The sequence below is a fragment of the Vipera ursinii genome (assembly GCF_947247035.1).
Source record: "Vipera ursinii genome assembly, chromosome: 1".
NCBI classification, from domain to species: domain Eukaryota; kingdom Metazoa; phylum Chordata; class Lepidosauria; order Squamata; family Viperidae; genus Vipera; species Vipera ursinii.
Window position 1 is genome coordinate 49,834,546 of NC_139512.1, and position 22,663 is coordinate 49,857,208.

Genomic DNA, 22,663 nt, shown 5'->3' on the forward strand with positions numbered 1-22,663 from the left:
CACCATTATGAGTAGAATACAGATAAAAGAAAATTCAATAATGAAATATCATAGCATATAAGTGTCCAAATAAGGCATTGTGAAACAAAAAAGAAAGCCCATGAGCAATTAAATTATTTAAAAAAAATTAAATAATCTTCACACTAGAAATGTAGGCATTTGAACCATTCTCAAGCTACAGTAAGTCAAATTTTGACATTATATGCCATCTTTTTACTTCCTGTTTGGCAGTCCATCCATGTTGTCTAAAACATACATTCAACCTCTATTAATTGCGCTTGAATTTTATCTAACTTGTTTTCTTCCATGACTTTCTACTTTACAATTCTAAAGTCATATCTGATTGCTGTTCAGTAGCTTGCCTGGTCTCTTACCCTCGTTAAACAGCTTATGCATTTTGGGTTTTCTCTTTACGTTATGGTGTACATATGCATACTGTTGACTTCACTCTGAATATGGTATCTTATGCCTTTTTTTATAAGGCTAAGTCTTCTTTTCTGAACTTACAATATCAGTTTTTCAAAGCATTAATGAGTAATGAATATTGTTCAGAGGATTTTACATCTTTAATTTCTGGAATTTTAATCAGTTCGTTCCAAGGTTTTTGTTGTTCCAACAGTAGAATTCCAAAGTGGAGGTCACTTGAGCACACTTCTGTTGGCAGAAAATAGAAAACCATCTTTGGCAATTTCCATGCCCCCTGTATTTCCCGGCCAGAGGATCCTTTAACCTCCTAGAACCAATGTGCAGATCTTCAGAACTGATGCTTTTTCTAAAATCTTTATCTCTAAGTTGCTATGAGTCAGGTGGGCTCAAAACTGAAATAATATATACATGTCTTTCACACACTGATATTCTCTTCACTTTTTTAAGAACAACAAAAGTCTATGCCTCTATTCATTTCCCTCCCTATTTAAAAGTCAAAAATAACAAAGCTTTTTTCAACATGTAAAAAACAAGGAAAAAGTTAAGGAAATGATTGGTCCACTAGTGGGAGAAAGTGGCAAGAAGGTGACAAGCAACAGGGAGAAAACAGAGCAACTCATTTTTTGCATTCGTATTTACACAGAGGGAAAAAACAGTCCAACCTATCAAAAAGTGCCATAAAAAAACAGAATAGAAACTCAAGATAGGCAAAAAAATGGTAAGTGAGCACTCGTCTACCCTAGATGAGTTCAAATCACCAGGACCAGATGGACTACATCCTAAAGTTCTGAAAGAACTGACAGATGTGATCTCAGAACCACTGAACTATATCTTTCAAAGATCCTGGGGCACTGGAGAACTACCGGAGGACTGGAAAAGAGCTGATGTAGTTTCCATCTTCGAAAAAGGGGGGGAAAGTGAATCTAGGAAACTACAGACCTATCAGCCTGACCTCAATACCTGGGAAGATCTTGGAAAAGATAATCAAGCAACAAATCAGCGAACACTTAGAGGCAAACAAAGTCATTACCAAAAGCCATCATGAGTTTGTCAAAAACAGATCATGCCAGACAAATATTATTACATTCTTTTGACCAGGTGATAAAATTAGTGGACCAGAGGAATGCTGTGGATATAATTTACTTGGACTTCAGTAAGGCATTTGATAAAGTAGACCACAACCTACTACTTGATAAGATAGAAAAATGTGGGTTAGACAGCATCACCACTAGATGGATTTGTAGCTGGCTGACTGGCTGTACTCAGCGTGTGGTCCTCAATGGAACTGCATCTACATGGAGGGAAGTGTGTAGTGGGGTGCCCCAGGGCTCTGTTCTGGGCCCAGTGATCTTCAACATCTTTATCAACAATTTGGATGGGGAACTTATCAAATTTCAGGTGACACCAAGCTGGCAAGAATAGCTAACACTCCAGAAGATAGGCTTAACATACAGAAGGATCTTGACAGACTTGAATATTGGGTGCTATCTAACAAAATGAAATTAAATGGTGAAAAAAGTAAGGTCCTACATTTAGGCAAGAAAAACCAAATGCACAGGTATACTGTAGTATAAGTGGTAGCATCAATAGTAGCAACTGTGGGAGGGATCTTTGAGTCCTAGTGGACAGTTACTTAAATATGAGCCAGCAGCATGCTGTAGCTGCCAAAAAAGCCAACACAGTGCTAGGCTGCATTAACAGAGGGATAGAATCAAGATCACGTGAAGTGTTAATATCACTTTACAATGCCTTGGTAAGGCCACACTTGGAATACTGCATCCAGTTTTGGTCACTACGATGTAAAAAAGATGTTGAAGCTAGAAATACAGAGAAGAGCAACAAAGTTGATCAGGGGACTGGAGGCTAAAACATACAAGGAACGGTTGCTGGAATTGGATATGTCTAGTCCAGGAGTAGGCAACCTTGGCTCTTTTATGACTCGTGGACTTCAACTCCCAGAATTTCTGAGCCAGCCATGCTGTGGGGAAAGGGAGAGGTTTCCAAGCTGAGCCATGCTGGCTCAGGAATTCTGGGTTTTGAAGTCCACAAGTCATAAAAGAGCCAAGGTTGCCTACCCCTGGTATAGTCTAATGAAGAGAAGGACGAGGGGTGACCTGATAGCAGTGTTCCAATGTCTCAGGGGCTGGCACAAAGAAGAGGGAGTCAAGCTATTCTCCAAAGCGCCCAAAGGCAGGACAAGAAGTAACGGATGGAAATTAATCAAAGAGAGAAGCAACCTAGAACTACAGGTGAAACTCGAAAAATTAGAATATCGTGCAAAAGTTCATTTATTTCAGTAATGCAACTTAAAAGGAGAAACTAATATATGAGATAGACTCATTACATGCAAAGCAAGATAGTTCAAGCTGTGATTTGTCATAATTGTGATGATTATGGCATACAGCTCATGAAAACCCAAAATCCACAATCTCAGAAAATTAGAATATTACATGCAATCAATAAAACAAGGAGTGTACATAGGACAATATCGGACCTCTGAAAAGTATAAGCATGCATATGTACTCAGTACTTGGTTTGGGCCCCTTTTGCAGCAATTACTGCCTCAATGTGGCGTGGCATGGAAGCTATCAGCCTGTGGCACTGCTGAGGTGTTATGGAAGACCAGGATGCTTCAAAAGCGGCCTTCAGCTCTTCTGCATTGTTCGGTCTCATGTCTCTCATCTTTCTCTTGGCAATGCCCCATAGATTCTCTATGGGATTCAGGTCAGGCGAGTTTGCTGGCCAATCAAGCACAGTAATCCCACGGTCATTGAACCAGGTCTTGATGCTTTTGGCAGTGTGGGCAGGTGCCAAGTTCTGCTTGAAAATGAAGTCAGCATCCCCATAAAGCTCGTCTGCGGAAGGAAGCATGAAGTGCTCCAAAATCTCCTGGTAGACGGCTGCGTTGACCCTGGACTTAATGAAGCACAGTGGACCAACACCAGCAGATGACATGCCCCCCCAAATCAACACAGACTGTGGAAACTTCACACTGGACTTCAAGCATCTTGCAGTGTGTGCCTCTCCATTCTTCCTCCAGACTCTCGGTCCTTGGTTTCCAAATGAGATGCAAAAGTTTCTCTCATCAGACAAGAGGACTTTGGTCCACTGAGCAACAGACCAGGTCTGTTTTTCTTTAGCCCAGGTAAGACGCTTCTGATGTCGTTTGTTGTTCAGGAGTGGCTTGACAAGAGGAATATGACATTTGAAGCCCATGTCCAGGATCCGTCTGTGTGTGGTGGCTCCAGCCTCAGTCCACTCCTTGTGAAAGTCCCCAACACTTTTGAATGGCCTTTTCCTGACAATCCTCTCCAGGCTGCAGTCATCCCTGCTGCTTGTGCACCTTTTTCTTCCACACTTTTCCCTTCCACATAACTTTCTATTAATGTGCTTTGATACAGCACTTTGGGAACATCCAACTTCTTTTGCAATTACCTTTTGAGGCTTTCCCTCCTTATGGAGTGTGTCAATGATGTTTTTCTGCACAACTGTCAGGTCAGCAGTCTTCCCCATGATTGTGATTCCTACTGAACCAGACTGAGAGACCATTTAAAGGCCCAGGAACCCTTTGCAGGTGTTATGGCTTAATTAGCTGATTAGAGTGGGACACTTTGAGCCTAAAATATTGCACCTTTTCACAATATTCTAATTTTCTGAGATTGTGGATTTGGGGTTTTCATGAGCTGTACGCCATAATCATCACAATTATGACAAATCACGGCTTGAACTATCTTGCTTTGAATGTAATGAGTCTATCTCATATATTAGTTTCCCCTTTTAAGTTGCATTACTGAAATAAATGAACTTTTGCACGATATTCTAATTTTTCGAGTTTCACCTGTAAGGAGAAATTTCCTGACAGTTAGAACAATTAACCAGTGGAACAACCTGCCTCCAGAAACTGTGAATGCTCCAACACTGGACAGCCATTTGTCTGAAATGGCATAGGGTTTCCTGCCTGAGCAGGGGGTTGGACTAGATGACCTCCAAGATCCCTTCCAACTATTATTATTATTATTATTATTATTATTATTATTATTATTATTATTATTATTATTATTATTATTATTATTTATCTTTCTAAAATAAGGATATTTTAATTTTTCTTCATAGAGGAAATTTTCTAGCTATCAGATGATTTGACTGACTTTACTAGGTTGGTAATAGTTCTTTTTTAATGGACGATCAGTATTGCTGTGCACAGTAAATCAGTACTGAGACTTGATACTTACTATCTGTATCATCTATGTTTATGTTGAGTTTCACTTCCCATGTTGCTATGACTACTCATCTTGTACATATCCTTTTTGAACTTTTCACAGTACCTTTCATTTTTACCATCTGAATACTTATGTTGACATAGTGATCTCATTGTTTACCTTTAATTCTAGTTAATTTATAAAGTGATTTAAGAAGTCATGGTATTATTAGATAATTCTTCTGCCTAATCACATGTTTAGCTTTCCCAATGTATTCATCAATTCACCTCACATTAGTTGCTTCTAATGTTTTTCTCTCTTGGATCAGTTTAGACATTGCTCTACTGTACGCATATCTGATTCAGTTTCCTCTATGGTTAACATGATGGTAAAATGTTTAATTTCATTTGGACTTATATAAACATCATAAATATAGATACAATTTTATGTTCGCATGTCATTGTTCCTTTAATCCATATAAGAATACGGCTTTCTGAGTTACTAGTTGATCTAAATCAGCAGTCCCCAACCTTTACGGCTTGGCGACCTGGCATGGGGGAGAGAGGGGAACCAGCCTATGCAAGCAGCAGGCCACCACACATGTGCGTGCATGCTGGCCCGCCGCTCGCACAAGTCAAGCTGTGTGCATGCGCATCGGCCTGCTGCTCGCATAAGTCTAGCTGCGTGTGCGTGTGGCAGCCAGCCTCTTGAGCAGCCCAGTTCCAAATAGGCCGCAGCCCGGTAATGGGCCAGAGCCCAGGTGTTGGTGACCCGTGATCTAAATACTTATTGCAATTGTGCTTTTTTATTTGTTTCTGCTTTTAGTCCCTTTCTGAAGTAACAAAGGTTTGTAACTATGCTCTTTGTGTATAGACATGCAAAGCCTGGAGAAGCTCCTGAAAGATGCCATTGCATATGGGCAACCTCGCACTCACAGGCCATGGAAAAAAATTCTCATCATTGTTGAAGGCATATATAGGTACCCTACAACACCATTCCATTTATATTCACCATATTCACTTTTTCATTTCTGTTTTAAGGCAAAATGTAACCAAAGACAAAATATAGGATTTTCACTACTTGATGTTGGCAGTTCTCTTTAATGTAGCAGTAATAAGCATGCATGCCCCAAGTAGTACTAATACCAGTAAAACTACTTTTACTTTTCAAGCTCTGCAGCAATGGAGTCTGTTTTTTTCTTCACATGGACATTTTGGGGAATCCTGGTGAAATGAATGAGTGCTTCAGTATTTTGAACAGAAGCTTCTAGATTTACTACAAATCTAATCATACTTTTCCACAAACCAAAAAATGAACTGGTTTTGTTGGATTTAAAATATTAAGTAACAGTTTTTAAAATGGCAGTATTAAAAGTCCTTGCCATAATTTGTAAAGCAACTGACATTCTGATTTTTAAATATGTGTTATACTAAAAGGTTTGCTAAGTTCCCTGTCCTCCTTTAAATATATATGGTTGCAACATAGCCTCCCAACCTTTGGAAATAGTTAACCGTACTCAAAATTTGATCCTTGGATTTTGGTCACTTCTATTTTCTTTCCCGGTTGGGACTTATGACTCTGTGCCTGATTGCTGTGTATAAGATCTCCTGCCCATTTCAGAAAATATTAGGCAAACCATTTTTAAAGATGATTTTGGCATTATTAGGGAGATTCTCAATTTGATTTGTGGTTTTCTGTAACAGCATGGAGGGATCCATAGTCCGACTGCCTGAAGTAATTGCTCTTAAGAAAAAATACAAATCTTACCTCTACGTGGATGAAGCTCACAGTATAGGAGCGCTGGGTCCCAATGGCCGGGGTGTAGTCGAGTATTTTGGACTTAACCCTGAAGATGTGGATATTATGATGGGGACATTCACCAAGAGCTTTGGAGCTGCTGGAGGATACGTTGGAGGCAAGAAGGTAAAAAATAATTATTGAGAATTTGATTAATTGTAAAAGGAGAGAGTTCTAACAGTAATATTAGCAATTTACTAATTTCAGAATGCCGAAGCTGGCCATTAGAATCTTAGGTAAAAAGACTTGTTTTTAAAAAGCTGTGCACAAGTTTACTGAAAATCACAAGAAAGAACCAGATAAGTGGTTTTGTACTGTGCTGTTTTTCTTTGTACTCTTTTCACAGTGTTCCTATTAAAAAATAAATAGCCCAACGTATTTACTTACGTACTGCCAGCATTTAAAAATTTTAAAGCCAGAAGATTAGTGGCAGTAGTCTGTTCTAGGTGCTAGATGTATTTTGCTCAAAGAATGACATATAAATGTAGTAAAATATTGCTGTTCAAGGTTATTTTTTTTTGTTTTAATAAAAGCATCTCCTTTTACAATAGTAGTCTTACATACTCACTTTTAATACTGTATACTTTAATACAGTATAATGAAATTCAGCCCTAGTACAATTTTCAAAGTTCAGTGAAAGCAAGGCTTTATACTTAAATACTTAAACTATTCCTGTACACTTTGCTTTTCTCCCATCCTCATTTCACGATTGGCTTGTCATATTTTCAATTTTAGGGGCTTTGGTTAATCTCTTGCACCACCTCAAAAGATCCATCCCATGAGGCTGCAGCCATCTAAAAGTTTGAACACTTTGGTGTTATCTGGAAAATTGATGTACAGTACATCAGTTACTCCAAAATCATAACTACATTGAAAAAAATGGGAAATTTCTTGTTGTCTATGTTGACAGCAATAAGAATGCTTTATTCACAAAAATGGAAAGAGATGTTAATTCCCACAATGGACGACGAATGGTTGCAGAAACTGACGTAACTAGCGAAGATGGCCAAATTAACTGTTTTTATCAAAGAAAAGAATACATCTAACTTTTTCCTATCTGGAAAGCACTCCTGGATTTTGTGCTTAAGTTAGAAAAAAACGAAACCTTGACTTTGGGATTTACTGATATATGTTTTTACTGCAGAAATGGTTAGTATATACTGAGTATGTAAAGTAAAAAGTTGAGGTTGTAGTGTTAGTCTACTGTGCTGAAAAGAGTTGGAAGTTAATACTTTTTCTCCTCTCCTCCCTTCATCCTACACTTTTTCTCTTTTTCCACTATTTTCAGTTTCATTGGTTATTTTATACTCTGATAAGTAATAAAATTATATTTAAAAAAATCTTCAATTGTTATAGTATAGTCAGTTTTCAACAAAGTTGTCAGAAATGTTTAGAGATTATATTCAGCTAAACGTGCTTTGAACAAAATCCTGTTGAAAGCACTATATGACATATTTAAGATTGCTTCACACTTCAGTACGCTTAATATAGTTTCTATTATAGTAGAAACTATAATAGAATTCAGCAAAGGTCTTGGTGATAGCATACTTTGGTGGAAGCCTATAATGGTTAATCATGGAAAAATGCAGAAATTGATTTATATACTAAGAGCTCAAATTCAAAAATCTAGGAAATATTCCTTGTTTTTTTTTCTTTCCTTTGAATATATCTTGAAAATTGTTGAGCTAACTTTGTATTAGGGTAGTCACCAGGAAGAAATTAATTTTGAATTATCCCTCAACTTTTTTTAGCATAATTTTAAAATAATAAATACTGCATATGCAAAAATGCTATAAATCAAATGCATAATAATGTGTTTTGTTAGAGTTAACAATTGACAGTGTCTTGTAATTTTTCAATATATTAATCCAGTTCTTATATAGAATTTATTCCTAAAACCATTTGGCTAACTGCAATGACGTGTATTTTTACAGAACCTTAGTTAATACCATCAACTAAGTGAATTCTCTTTTCACACCTACTTCTTTTCAGTTCCAAGATACTGTTTCAATAAACCAGTTCTAATTTACCTATTATAAAGAATATATCATCTAATAATTTGTTATATTTGCTTTACCAGGAGCTGATTGATTACCTTCGTGTCTATTCACACAGTACAGTATATGCCACATCATTTTCCCCTCCAGTTCTTCAGCAAATCATTGCATCAATGAAGTGTATTATGGGTGAAGATGGCACAACACTTGGTGAGAGTCAGTCATTACAGTAGTTTTTTTGTGTGTGTATCTATACCTAAGGAAATAGGTTTTCTAGCTTTGGCATAAATAAGGGAATAACTTTTTCCAGGAGCATGAAGAAAAGAATAGGTCTACATAAGGCATTTGAAAGAGGCACTTCATAAAGAATCATAATATAAACTGCTTAGGAGCCTGCTCCCTGTTGCCTTTGCATCTATGTCTCTGCATAGCAACTTCATTTTCCTGGCTGTTCAGCATCAATATTGTCTATGCATGTACACCTGTGAGCAAAAAAAGGCAGCCTGCAAAGCAATTGTATGAGTCTTGCAAAGGAAACAGCTACTTTAATGCTTCTAAGAGTGATGCTTCATTTGCACTAGTATGTTTTGCAAAAGCACCCTTCAAATGCTTGGCAAAACCCTAAAAATAATTCATTATACATAACGAATCAATCTTTTAACAGTTGTACTATAGAAATCCATAGACTGTGTAGATCTTTCAGAACATATACAAAGTATCTTTTGAAATTTGTAAAACAACTCTGTCATTTTTAAGGCTTATATAACAGTATCAGAAGCTAATCCCAGTTGTCTTCGCATGCTCTGTGAACAGGATACACATGTATGCATCCTGTTTCCGAAGCCACCGTACATGAAAAAGACATACCGTAGCTGCTTTAACAATTGAAATAGAGACATTTAATATACATCCTTATGAATTCCAAAACTCTATTTGCAAAAATATTGCACAACCTTAGTAATCAGGTTGATTGCCTTGGGTAGTAATGGAATGTGGTACTGAATATTCAGATCTTTTAGAAATGGAGTCTGTGCTGAGATTAGAGATGGGTTTAAGTAAACTAATGCACTTTTTATTGAAAATTTAGTATGTTTGCCAGCTTTCACAGGATTTGAGTAGTTCTTCCTACTCAGCTATATTCAGGATATTAAAAATACTTGATTCATATTAATAGGATGATATGGGATGATATGTAAAGCATTGGGCTTAACACAAAAGGCCTCTAAACTCACAATTTAATTAAAGCTATCTAAATTTTGCTATTGGCCACGAGATGGCACTAGTTATGGAACTTGTTAAAATTTTGTCTTAATCTTTTATAGAAGACTGTTTTGGAAAAAGATAATTTTATCCTTTTTATTTCATATAAATATAACTTGACATCATTGCCAGGTAAAGATAGGATATCTCTTTTTTATCAGGGGGAAAACTTGATAAAAGATAAATGCCTTGGTTTAAATGGCATATAAGTATCTTCTTGAATATTTCTGTTACTCTGTAAATGTTCATGATTGTATAGCCATGTTCATGTTTACATGAAAAGTATCTTATGCGCTATCAGATTTCTCAATAAACTAAATGGAGGGAATAGATTGTCTTCACTGACACTATAGTGGTGTGCTTATATGTTTGTAGATAAAAAAAAATTAGTTTGAGTCTCAGATTGCCTCTAAAATGTATCTGGAAAGTTGCCATTGCTATCTTACTGGAACCTTTAGAACTGCAGCCACAAAAATTTGATGAGGTAGTTTGCTTCAGATTGTTTTGAAAATAGAAGTTGTGGCAGTTTATCAAATAATAATACGGTGTTCTTAAATTTGGAAAATAAAATTGTTTATTTATTCTTGATTTACATAACTGCCCATCACAAGTATGTGACTGGATAGTTCATAAAGTTAAAAAAATAAAATATATACAAATATTAAAATAAAGCTTAGCAGCTTATCATAAATAAACCTCCAACATAACCAAAAATGGTCTCTGCCCCAAACCTGGGTCCCTAGTTTCAGACACAAAATCAGCTCTTCAAAACATTTTGAAAAGGCCAGCTAGGTGGCTCTGCTCAGAGGCTATAGGCATTACCGAAAATAATGGTTGTTAAGTAAATGCATCTTCCTCCATTGATTCTGATTGTCAGAAATTGGCTGAAAAGGTTGCAAATAGTGATTACACAATCCTGGGATGCTGCAACCATTGTAAATACATGCTGGTTGCCAAGCGCCAAAATATTGATTACATGATTCTGGAGATAATGCAATGGTTGTTAGGTGTCAGTGCAAGGGCCAGTTGTAAGTCACTTTTTGAGTGCCATTGTAACTTTGAATGGTTGCTAAATGAATGATTGTAAGTTGAAGACTACCTGTATGCTAGACAGAGTCATCTCTCTCAGAATAATCAGATTGCTGAGGTTGTGTAGCATTTACAGTATGTATGAAGCAGGAAGAGATATGAAATAACATTAGAATGTGAGTATTGAGATGTGTGTATAAAGTTGATTACGCTATTTTCAGTACTTGGACTTTCAAATTGCATCTTGTTACATGTTGGTTTTATAACCTTTTTCACATAGACAGTGAAGCCCCATATATGATTAAGTAGGCCTCCTATTATGGGAATTGATAATTGGTTTGTCCGATCAGTTTTGATCAAATCTGTCTGACAGAAGTTTTACATTCTCCATGAGGAGAGGTTGTGGGTAGGCTTCTTGAGAATTTTCTTCATAAGCTATATAATCAGTTGGTAGATTTTTAAATTTGAAATTCACTTATTTTCAATGTCCGTAGCATATTGCTAAATATTTGTAATTATTCCAAAAAAGATCCTTGGCCAAACAGGATGGTAATAGAAGACCTATGGAGAGAACACACATGCTTCAGAAAATAGCATTTCCAGAATGGGACAAGATGCTAATGAAGAGTGAATAGTTGTAATTAGGTGACAGCACATGCAATTTGGAAAGGGGACAGTGGCTTCCTTTCTTTTATTTCTTATTGTTTGTTTCAACAAATCTTTCAATTCCCATTAGTGTTTCTGTCTAGCACTCATAATGATAATCCCCAGGGATTTGTCTCAAATAATTCATGCAATTTAAGAATACAATTTCTGACAGTTTTGTATCTTAATTTCATAACTGAACATGAATTGGTTTATATACAGGTGCTATGTTCTTAAAATCTGTTTCCACATTTTTTATATTTAGCATATTAGATATTGCTCTCCAGTTAACTTGTATGTCCCTATTTTCAGAATTCATAAGAGCCTACAACCCCCAACCAACTTCTGTTTTGTAACATTTAACTTAAAATAAAATACGCATGTTTAAACCACCATAGTAAGGCTCTTTTAAGACAAATTAACTATCTATATAAATGTTCAACTGAACCAAAAAGAACTGAAATATGAAGAAAATATGGTTTCTTTGGAGAAGAGATGTTAATTAAAACCTTGAGTGTTAGAGAAGATTGTGTTTATACAGGTGGAAGGGAATTTAAAGGAAACTTTGGGACACATTTTGTGCATAACTTCAGATAGGGATCTGAAAAAGAGGAAAATATTGGTCCAAAGGTATTGTGTAAATTTTTTTTTAAATGCTGGATTTATTTTCTTTTACCCAATTCATGAATTGAATAATTACTAAATGAATTCAAATGGCAATGTTTAATATTTGCAAAAAATTACATAATAGCAAAAAGTAGTCCATAGCTGAGCCAGAGTTGCCTATCTAGCTATAATTGACTAAACTATAAGTAATCTGAAAAAATGTAAATATGATGTGCAGTCATTGCTGCACATTAATCTGCTTGAAGGAATTATCTTTCATTATGTACATTTATAGACTAGATTCATGGCTATGGCTTGCTTAGCTATGGCTTGCTAACTGTAGCTTGTAAAATAAATCTTGATTTGCTAGGTTCATCTATCACGTAAGCTATGAATCACTGTTTATGAACCACAATGGTTGGATTCCCCCAGTATACTAAATATTTTAGCTTTGTATATTGCATTATCCTAGCCAACATCACTCAAAGAACTTGAAAGTGGGGAAGGAAAAAGTATTCCATTTCTTTTCTCATTTGGGAATACAAAAGAACAGAGTTAATAGTTCATGGTTTAAGTTCACATATGTATAGTAGGAATTTGTAAACTACCAAGAGAGATTAGTAGTAAATTTCTTGAGAAGTAAATATGAGTATGAAGTATAATCTTCCTCATTTTGAGTCAGCCAGTTGATCCATTTAGGTTTCTAGTGTTTTCCATTGACTGGTGGCAATCAATAGATAGGTGGCAGTCTTTTTTGATGGAACTATGCCCATGATTCAGTTTTAAGTGAGGAACCAGTAAACATATCACTTGTTCGTAAATCACGTTTTCTACTTCTGAATCATAGCCCTCCCTTGTTTCTTTTCCCAACCCAATCCATATTTCATCTTAAGCAAATTCATCTGTTACACCATTTAAATCATGGTGGGTGGCAGCGACTATTTAACAGTGGAAGAATCAATGGTTTCTCCTTTGCCTTGCCCTTGAAGTTACTCCAAGTATTTCTATATTGTTGATCTAGTCTTTCTGCTTTAGTTCACTTTTTTTTAAAGACACGCTTTTAGTTAATGGCCGGAGAACTCTACAGCAAATTAGATGGACAGTCTTCAACATCAGTTTTATTTGAAAAATGTATATGGGCCTGACATTGGTCCTTCAGTATATGAAAAAAATAAAATTGCTGGAGATAGGCATTCAGGGTTTTGAATTGTGTCCATTTGCTCAGAAAAGGGACAGATAAAAGCTGGAAATAGACAAAATTATGAGCAATGTTCTCATGTCCAGTAAATGGATGTTTCATGATTTACCATGCCCATGGTAAGAGCAGACTCCCTCACCCCAGAGTGTTTTGTAAGAATATCCACAAGACTATCAAGACTTCAAATTGGTTGATTAGTCCTCAAAGTTTGACCTCTTTTTAATTATTTCATGGTATAGTTTCTCTCTTGAATAGACTGGATCCATAGAAGGACCATGAACTTAGCACTTGTTTCCAACTCTTTGAAGCAGGCACACTTTTTTCTGAGACTGTGCAGCTCTAACTACGTGATTCTGGGAAAAGATATCGCTGCTTTAAAGAGATGTAGATAGGCAGTACATCCTTTTTTGAAACTGAATTATGCATCATCTTTCTGAAATTATTCCGGTTCTAATATTTACAGTTGCTTGCTTTAGTTACAGGTTGGTTATTTCAGTGTACATATATATAAACCAGTTCTTCATTGATTTTGCTGTGGTACATGGTGCAGTGTGAGTGCCTGATCTAATTCTATGCATAATACCATTTTAAGTTCATTGGGGCTCAATCTTTATAATTAACTCTGAATGTTAATTAAATATGGTATATTCTCCCCATTCTAAAAGCCATATATGAAAAGTAAATGAAAAGCAAATTTGAGAGATACCATAACTGTGAAAACTCTTGAAGAATTATGTTTATATACTATTTTTATCTTTCAATAATATTTTCCATATAATACTTGCAACAAGTCACTTGCAACTGATTGAATTTCTATCAAATTAGAAAAAAGGTTTCATTTTGGAAGTAATGACACAAACTTTTATAAAGAGTCCAAGAAAGGTTGCCTAAGATTTAAATTGGCCAATGATTTACATTCTAATTAACTTATAAAATTGGGAAATTGAATTTTAATGTCTAGCAATCTGATAATAATAGAAAAGATGTAATCATAGGGAACATAGTTTGGAGTTGTGACAATTATTGTAGTTTTTCCCTAAGAGGTATTATTGAAAGAAGTTGAAAAAAATAAAAATGCTACAAAAATGCTAAGGTTAAATTCAGTAACTTTTCAATCAAGAATTTAGAAGCTTGTTAAGTTATAAAATACGTGGATTCTTCTGGAATAATAAATCCGAAGGTTGTTTAGTTGACAAAACAAAATTGTGTATACACTTTAATGTAATTTTTTTTCTTAATATGGAAATTAGATTATTTTTCTCTTGATTACTTATAAATTATTTTTTAAAAAACTTAAATCAAAGCTAAGAATGTTTGGTTGTACCATAGCTATTTCTCTTTTGAATTTCCTCCAATAACACAATTTTTAATATAGTGTTGAATTATCACTTTGGGAACTCGGAAACTAGTCAAAACTAATTTGAACAGAGCAAACTTTTGTTGTTGTTGTTGCTGACCTCAAGAATCCCAAGCTGTGCCAAAGAGCTGTTGGGAAAACAAATACTTTGTAGGTCATAAAGAGTTTCCTGCTTCTCCTCAGGGGACTGACAACTTTAAAACATCACTTAGTGGGGATGTGGTTCTGGCAGGGGGTCTTTTAAATCTAACAGACTGCTCCCTCCCCTTGCAGTTCCTTGAGGCATAAAAGTGGCTTTTGGAAAGTTCTCTTTGTTTGGTCCAGGTAGAATGTTTTGGTCCTTGCAGAGGAATGTTCAGAGATGCTGAACTCATAGGACTTTTCATTCGGCTATTTAGCAGGGTTTCAAATGTATTGGTAGTTCTGAAACACTGAAAATGTTAAAAAATTGAAAAAATTGTCTGTGTGTAAAGGAAGTGGTAGACATCTGTTTTTCTGTAAGAAGGATAATGTTTGAACTTATGCTAACTGCCAAAGGACAAATTTGTTTGAACAAATTTTTTTTATTTATTTTTTTATTTTAATCCCATTTATATCCCGTCAGCATCATCACAGATAAATAGTTTCATTCCAAAACATTTGGAGGACCCAAGTTGCTACTTTTTCTGAAAATAAATGAAAAAGTTGTCTGCATTATCAAAACTGTAGACTTGATACTAAATCAATAACTAAACAACTTTCAGTCTTATCGGTGATCAGGCCTTATTTATCCTATATTTTCTTCAAGTTTTTCATAGTAAATTATGGTTCTTGATTGTATGTGAATGCTGTTTTATTTCTTATCCATTTCTTATCTAAAATAGGTTCATGCACTTTCAGTCCTAGTTCAAAAAACATTTTAATTAGGATGTTTGGATTTATTGAATTTTGCTTAATATTGAAACTCTTTGCTGCATTAGCAATGGACTTGAAAAAAATGGAAAATAATAAGCACATTTGAAAGCCCTAAATAAAACAGAAAAATCTTCCTCCTCTCTGTGATAGTCATCCAAACAATTACCAAAATCATTTTGCTAGTAAGCCTGGGTGCAAGAAAATAATTAACATTATTGATTTCCCTAGAGAAAAAAGTGGCAAATTTGTGGCAAATATGCTCCACATTGACATGTAAAGCAGCTAAATTGTGTAACCTGGCATTTCATTTCTCTATCATTGATATAGACATATATGCATGCTAAAAACATTAATGCCATATTTTATCTATGTACCAATATGAATTGTACATATTACATGTTTGTATGATATTCCAATATGAGTGGCTAAAGCTATGTTAATAAAATGCAAGTGTAGTATAGGACTGTGTACAAAATCATTGTGCTGAGTAAAGAAATGACATTGCAGAGAAAGAGCTTAATTTTTTAAAGCTTACCACTTAGTGCAAGAGACCTGAATATAAAAGTAAATTATATCTGTTGTTGTTAGCTGCGAAGTCGTGTCTGACCCATCGCGACCCCATGGACAACGTTCCTCCAGGCCTTCCTGTTCTCCACCATCTTCTGGTGTCCATTTAATTAAGCTCACACCTACTGCTTCAGTGACTCCATCCAGCCACCTCATTCTCTGTCGTCCCCTTCTTCTCTTGCCCTCAGTCTTTCCCAGCATGAGGCTCTTCTCCAGTGAGTCCGTCCTTCTTATTAGGTGGCCAAAGTATTTGAGTTTCAACTTCAGGATCTGGCCTTCTAAAGAGCAGTCAGGGTTGATCTCCTCTAGGACTGACCAGTTTGATCGCCTTGCAGTCCAAGGGACTCGCAGGAGTCTTCTCCAGCACCATAGTTCAAAGGCCTCAATTCTTTGGCGCTCAGCCTTTCTTGTGGTCCAACTTTCACAGCCATACATTGCAACTGGGAAGACCATAGCCTTGACTATACGTACTTTTGTTGGCAGGGTGATGTCTCTGCTTTTTAGTGTGCTGTCTAGATTTGCCATGGCTTTCCTCCCCAGGAGCAAGCGTCTTTTAATTTCTTGGCTGCAGTCCCCGTCTGCAGTGATCTTGGAGCCCAGGAAAATAAAATCTGTCACTACCTCCATTTCTTCCCCATCTATTTGCCAGGAATTGAGAGGGCCAGATGCCATGATCTTGGTTTTCTTAATGTTAAGTTTTAAGCCAACTTTTGCACTCTCCTTCTTCACCCGCAACAAGAAGCTGTTTAGTTCCTCTTCACTTTCTACCATTAGAGTTGTATCATCTGCATATCTTAGATTGTTGATATTTCTCCCGGCAAACTTAATTCCAACTTTTGATTCATCTAGCCCTGCCTTTCTCATGATGTGCTCTGCATATAAGTTAAATAGGCAGGGCGACAGTATACAGCCTTGCCGGACTCCTTTCCCAATTTTGAACCAATCAGTGGTTCTATGTCCAGTTCTCACTGTTGCTTCTTGACCCACATATAGGTTTCTCAAGAGACAAATAAGATGGTCTGGTACTCCCATCTCTTTAAGAACTTGCCACAGTTTGTTGTGATCCACACAATCAGAGGCTTTAGCATAGTCAATGAAGCAGAAGTAGATGTTTTTCTGGAACTCCCTAGCTTTCTCCATGATCCAGCATATGTTGGCAATTTGATCTCTAGTTCCTCTGCCTCTTTGAAATCCTCCCTGTACTTCTAGTAGTTCTTGATCCACATACTGCTGGAGTCTAGCTTGTAGGATTTTAAGCATAACTTTACTAGCATATGAAATGAGTGCAATGGTGCGATAGTTTGAACATTCTTTGGCATTGCCTTTCTTTGGAATTGGAATGTAAACTGATAGATATATCTATCACAGCATTATTAACTTGTAAGTTACTAACTACTCCCTTATTTCCTCTTGGGAATACATTCCATTATCAAAGAATCCAAATGATTCCCATTGACAGCATTGTCCTAGCCAGTCTTTCACTTCTTATACTCTTGACTTTTTCCCAAGGCCTCATAATTTTGTAAAAAGAAATGAGGAAAGTTATATAACTGGTGCGTCAGTTGCGGCCCTATCTGGACCGGGATGCCCTGTGTACGGTCACTCATGCGCTCGTGACCTCTCGTCTTGACTACTGCAATGCTCTTTACATGGGGCTTCCCTTGAAGACCACTCGGAGGCTCCAACTGGTACAGAATGCGGCCGCGAGAGTTGTCTTGGGAGTTTCCCGGTACTCCCATGTTACACCTTTGCTCTGCGAGCTGCATTGGTTACCAGTTGTCTTCCGGGTGAGGTTCAAGGTTTGGTGATGGTTTTTAAGTCCTTACATGGCATGGGTCCGGAATACCTCGGGGACCACCTGCTGCCGGCGTCGACTTCCCTCCGCCCTGTGCGTTCCCACAGAGAGGGCCTCCTCAGGGTGCCTCCGGTCAGAGAATGGGGGAGGGCCTTCTCTGTGGGCGCCCCGGCTTTATGGAACCAACTGCCGGTTGAGCTCCGGACGGCACCGGATCTTCGCTCCTTCCGGCGTGGACTAAAGACCCATTTATTTGAACAAGCTGGCCTGGCCTGATGGGGGAACGTTAGGGTTTTAATGGGTTTTATATTGTGATTGTTTTAATTGGGCAATTATTTAATCCTTTTTTAACTTTTGTATTTCTATTTATATGCCCTGTTCACCGCCCTGAGTCCTCCGGGAGAAGGGCAGTATATAAATTTAATAAATAATAATAATAATAATAATAATAATAATAATAATAATAATAATAATAATAATATATGCCCCCACTTCCTTCACCCTTCTGCCAAGCACTATATAGTTCCTAGCAGTGTCTTCATGGCTGTGTCTGGTTGTATCACTGGTTCCCATGAGGTTTATCACAATTGCTTTTCATCTAGGGACCTGGAAACTTCTTTAGTGAAGAGATTCTGCAATAGCTCTTCCTGACAGACTTGAACATATTGTTTCATTTCTCCATTCTGTCTGGTTTTCATCTAAGAATACAGATGAAGAAAGGCTTGCTGCTGCTGTTACGTTTCCAGAATTCTTGGATTGCAATTCCTAGCTTGAACAATTTTAAAAAATAATAATACTGACATTTGGGGAAAAAAATGTACTGAGTTTAGGGAATGGTCTTGGAGGCAATGGGAAAATCCATTACCAAGACTACAATCATACAAATGTGGTTTAGAATAATTCCAAGAAACTAATTGATTTCTTAGTTGTTGTTGTTTTTTACTGATCTATAATATAGAGCTGACACATATATTATACATGTCCATAGAAATGGTTCCTGATAGCTCCTTAGTGCCCTTTCAGTCTATGTATGATACAGCCTGGAAACTTTATGTGTAGTATCATAGCGCCTTCGAAGGGAGAGTGGAGATCATATATTACCTTTTTGCTTAGTTTTGATTTTGTTCTTTTTAATAAATAAACAGAAAAAATACCTTTGTTTATGGCAGGGATCACAAACTCATGGCTTTCAGGCCACATGTTTGAGTCATTTTCTACATCACTGTGAATCACTATATTCCCATAATCATCTAGTTCAGACTTCAGTTACACTATTGTTTGGTGTTTACATAATATTTTGAAGGTGTTAATCCTGAAAAACAGCTGCACTGTAATCTGGGGGTGTCTAAATTGCAATGAATTTAACTATTTTCCCAGTATTTAGGCTAATTGTCAGCTTTAAGCCCATAATAATTTGACTTTTGAATAGAAGCCTGTAATTGAAATCCATTCATAAATGTTCTGTGTTTTGCAGTAAAGGAGATCAGATTTGACCTACATGACATTCCATCAGATATGTCCTGTCTCCTTTTACTTCATTTTTTAAACCAAGGCTGAGTATCTTTAGCGCTCCAAATTCTTCTTACGACTTAGCTTCTAGCATTCTGATCATTCTCATTACCCTACACTGAATCTGTTCCAAAGTTTTCTAAACAAATTGGACATACAGAGAGTCCTTGGCTTACAATGGCAATTGGGATCAGAATTGCTGTGGCTAAGCGACATGGTCATAAAACACAACCACACTTCTAGTTACTGTTATTAAGTGAATTACCACGTGTATTAGTAAGCACTAATACACTGGGACTGGGACTTCTGACTTCCTGGTGGCTTTCCCACTTACTTTGCTTATGATAAGCAGACAAGGAATGTCAGAATTCATGATCATGTGACTATGGTTCATTGAGACATTGAAATCATGAGCTGAGTATCTAGATTGTGTCAGTCACAAGCAATCAGAACCACTTGCAGACTGGCCCAAGTAGATATTTTATTGTTAATCACCTATATTACAAGAATCTCCCCAGACTGTCTGCCTGTCCTTGGGAAATGGCAGATGTAACTCAATGGAAGAAAGTTGGAATGTCTCTTTACTCCCTCTAGAGAGCCCCCCCTTCCCCTTTAAGAAATTTGTCATGCCTTAACACTCTTTTGTATAAGAGAGAACAAAGTGGAAATACTATCAGGCTTTTAAGATTTCGTTATTTTACCTTATATCAATAATGTACTGTTCTAGTACTTCTTGTATTTGTTTTCTGACCTGATCTACCTCAAAAACTAACATGCATTGAATGTTGTTGTGTTTTCCTTTGAAAGAATCTTAATTGAGCCCCTGTATACATTAGGCACCCCTGTAGCATTTACACACCTGATGAATAAGTTGCATAGGCACTCCCAAAGCATATTTTAACAATTCACCAGTTACCCCATCTATTCCTACACCTCTTTCTGAGTGAGTAAATACAATGCAAAATCTAAACAGCTGAAAGACCTATTGCAGAAGCATACATTAATTCAGCAAGCTTGAGCGATACTTTCTGCAACCAGTGGTTTACAGAGAAACTGATGCAAGGCAAGAAAAATTAAAAATTGTTAATCTAAATGGTTGTGGGATGCACATAACAGGATTCTTGGAGACAGTGGGTAAATAGAAGACCAGGTTTTGGAAAGAGACAGATAAGCTGGTAGACCTACTGGCTCCAGGTTGTAGTTCAGTTAGTCCCAGCCTCTGAAAGCCTGGTAGTGGGAAGCCAAATACAGTGGAAGAAAAAAAGGCCATTTGGGAGAGGGAGGGAGAGCGCTAGCTGAGAAACAGGCTCTGGCAAAACAGAGAAAAAAGGAATAAAAGAAACCTTGGAACCTCCCCCCTTATTGGCAGAAGGACTAATTGCAAGCAATAGCTGGAAAAAAGATGTGAAGCTTGGCATAAGGAATCTAGGAACATCAGCCGACATTTTTCCCTAATATGGAGCAGAGGAGCCTGCACAGTCCTCTCTATTCAGGGGATGCTTCAGATAGGAGGTGAATGTTGGTGGGTGAGCCAAGAGGAGAAACAGACTAGATTCTTATGGGCCAGAGAAAAGGAAGAAAGTGATAGAAGAAATATACTCTTGCCTTTAAAAAGATTTTTAACATGATATTTTAGTTCCTATTATTCTGTTGTAGCATTCATCTATTTGTGGGCTGTTTAATGACACATGTAAAGGCTATAAACAGTTCACATTTAGAGGTGGGATAGTCTTTTTTTTCTTTTTCGTTATTGGATACTGCGGGGAGAGAGAGAAATCTCCCCAGTGGACTAGTGTTATGTAAGCAGCAGTAAAAGAAACTTGCACTTCAGAGTTCTCCCTGCTGATGGAAATTTTGGCAGAAGGGAAAGACCTTCAGCAGGAACTAAAAAGATCTGACTTGCTAAATCTGTTGGGGAATCAGCTCTCAAACTCAGTATTGCTTTCTGTTGCTAGAGTACAATTACATATCTGAGCAAATGTATCTATGTAATCTACATATACATTATTCAGTAATTCAAGAAATGTGGATGAATGGATACAAGGTGAATATACAGAGGATGAGTGATGGGTTTATCCAGCTAGCACTCATGATCTGCATACAGTAGAAGACAGCGAACGTGGGCATAATAGCGCAATCATAAATTAGACTTGTTTTTTTTTTACATGTTTCAGATTGTCAAAATCGTTTTGCAGTCTCTTCTTACATATGTAGGAAAATCAATAATATAATAAGATTATATCCTTGCTTTGTATTTTATGGTTAGAGGTCTCTAAAAATCAAAATACATTTTCCATCTTAAGGTTCTAATTTGATTTTTTCATATAAATGAAATTGGGATATGTTAGTTCTTCATAATATTGATGTTGAAGGATTTTGCTTCTGTGTTTTTGTATTGTGCCGATATGAATCTGAGAGTGACTAGTTAACCTTTGAATTCTCAGCTAGTATTTAAATTTGCAATAGTGGCAAATATCTGCCTTCCAAAAGGGAAGTTGTAACCTCCCCTTTGGAAGGAGGATATTTTTGGTGAAGGAATTAATGGAGTGGTTTGAGGGTTTCCATTTAGAATGAAGTTAAATGATACCATGATGCAAATAAGAGCCACTTTTATGTAGTTGTTAAGGCCCTAGGCTAGAATCCAGAAAACCTAGTTCTAGTCCTTCCTTAGGCACAAAGCCAGCATGGTGACCTTGGACTAGCCACCCTCTCTGTCAGAAGAAGGCAGGACTTTTTGTTGAAGTATTCAAATTCACATTAATGTAATAGCATGGTTTTGCAAAAATGTGATAACACTAGATTCATTATTTTTTCCAGGCAAGTTACGCATACAACAATTGGCGGAGAACACTAGATACTTCCGAAGACAACTTAAGAAAATGGGATTTATAATATATGGAAATGAAGATTCTCCTGTTATACCTCTGATGCTGTATATGCCTGCAAAAATTGGGTAACTTTTAGAAATAGTTCCTAATATATATCCTGAAATGTAGTCATTTTTAAAGAGAACATGTGGCACAAGATTAAAAATTCCTAATGCTGGAGACACATCTTATTTTTAATAGGCTGTATTTAAGGTCAACATGCTTAGATTTCTGCTTTGCAGCAGTGTAGAACTGCAGAGTATCAAGTAAATCCACTATTAGTATTTGTACTGAGTAATACTACTGTCATCAACTTGAGAGGAATGTAGTAGAATTCTTAATAAATTAATGCTCAAGCTGAAGTTGCTGTGTTATAGCAGAGAGCTTCATGTTTAAGTTACCAGTAGCCTGCTGAAAGACAGCCCCAGCCACATAGAATCTTTCAACTCTGAGAACTTAATACAGTTTTTTTTAAGAAGACCACCTTAAGACTGAACAAAAGAGGACTTTATGTACA

The 22,663-nt window shown here is 36.7% G+C and overlaps 1 protein-coding gene across 9 annotated transcripts in view; it reads left to right on the forward strand.

Moving 5' to 3' along the window:
* Window positions 1-22,663, forward strand: part of SPTLC2 (serine palmitoyltransferase long chain base subunit 2) — a 57,468-nt gene that overhangs the window by 28,794 nt on the left and 6,011 nt on the right. For all 9 annotated transcript variants that reach the window (XR_014493960.1, XR_014493961.1, XR_014493962.1 and 6 more), the window contains exons 7-10: window positions 5,499-5,604; window positions 6,329-6,548; window positions 8,503-8,629; window positions 22,097-22,232. Coding sequence is in view for 1 of the 9 variants with exons in the window: in XM_083375411.1 (XP_083231537.1) it covers window positions 5,499-5,604; window positions 6,329-6,548; window positions 8,503-8,629; window positions 22,097-22,232 (589 nt within the window). In the remaining 8 variants the exon portion in view is untranslated. The remainder of the gene's footprint in view (window positions 1-5,498; window positions 5,605-6,328; window positions 6,549-8,502; window positions 8,630-22,096; window positions 22,233-22,663) is intronic.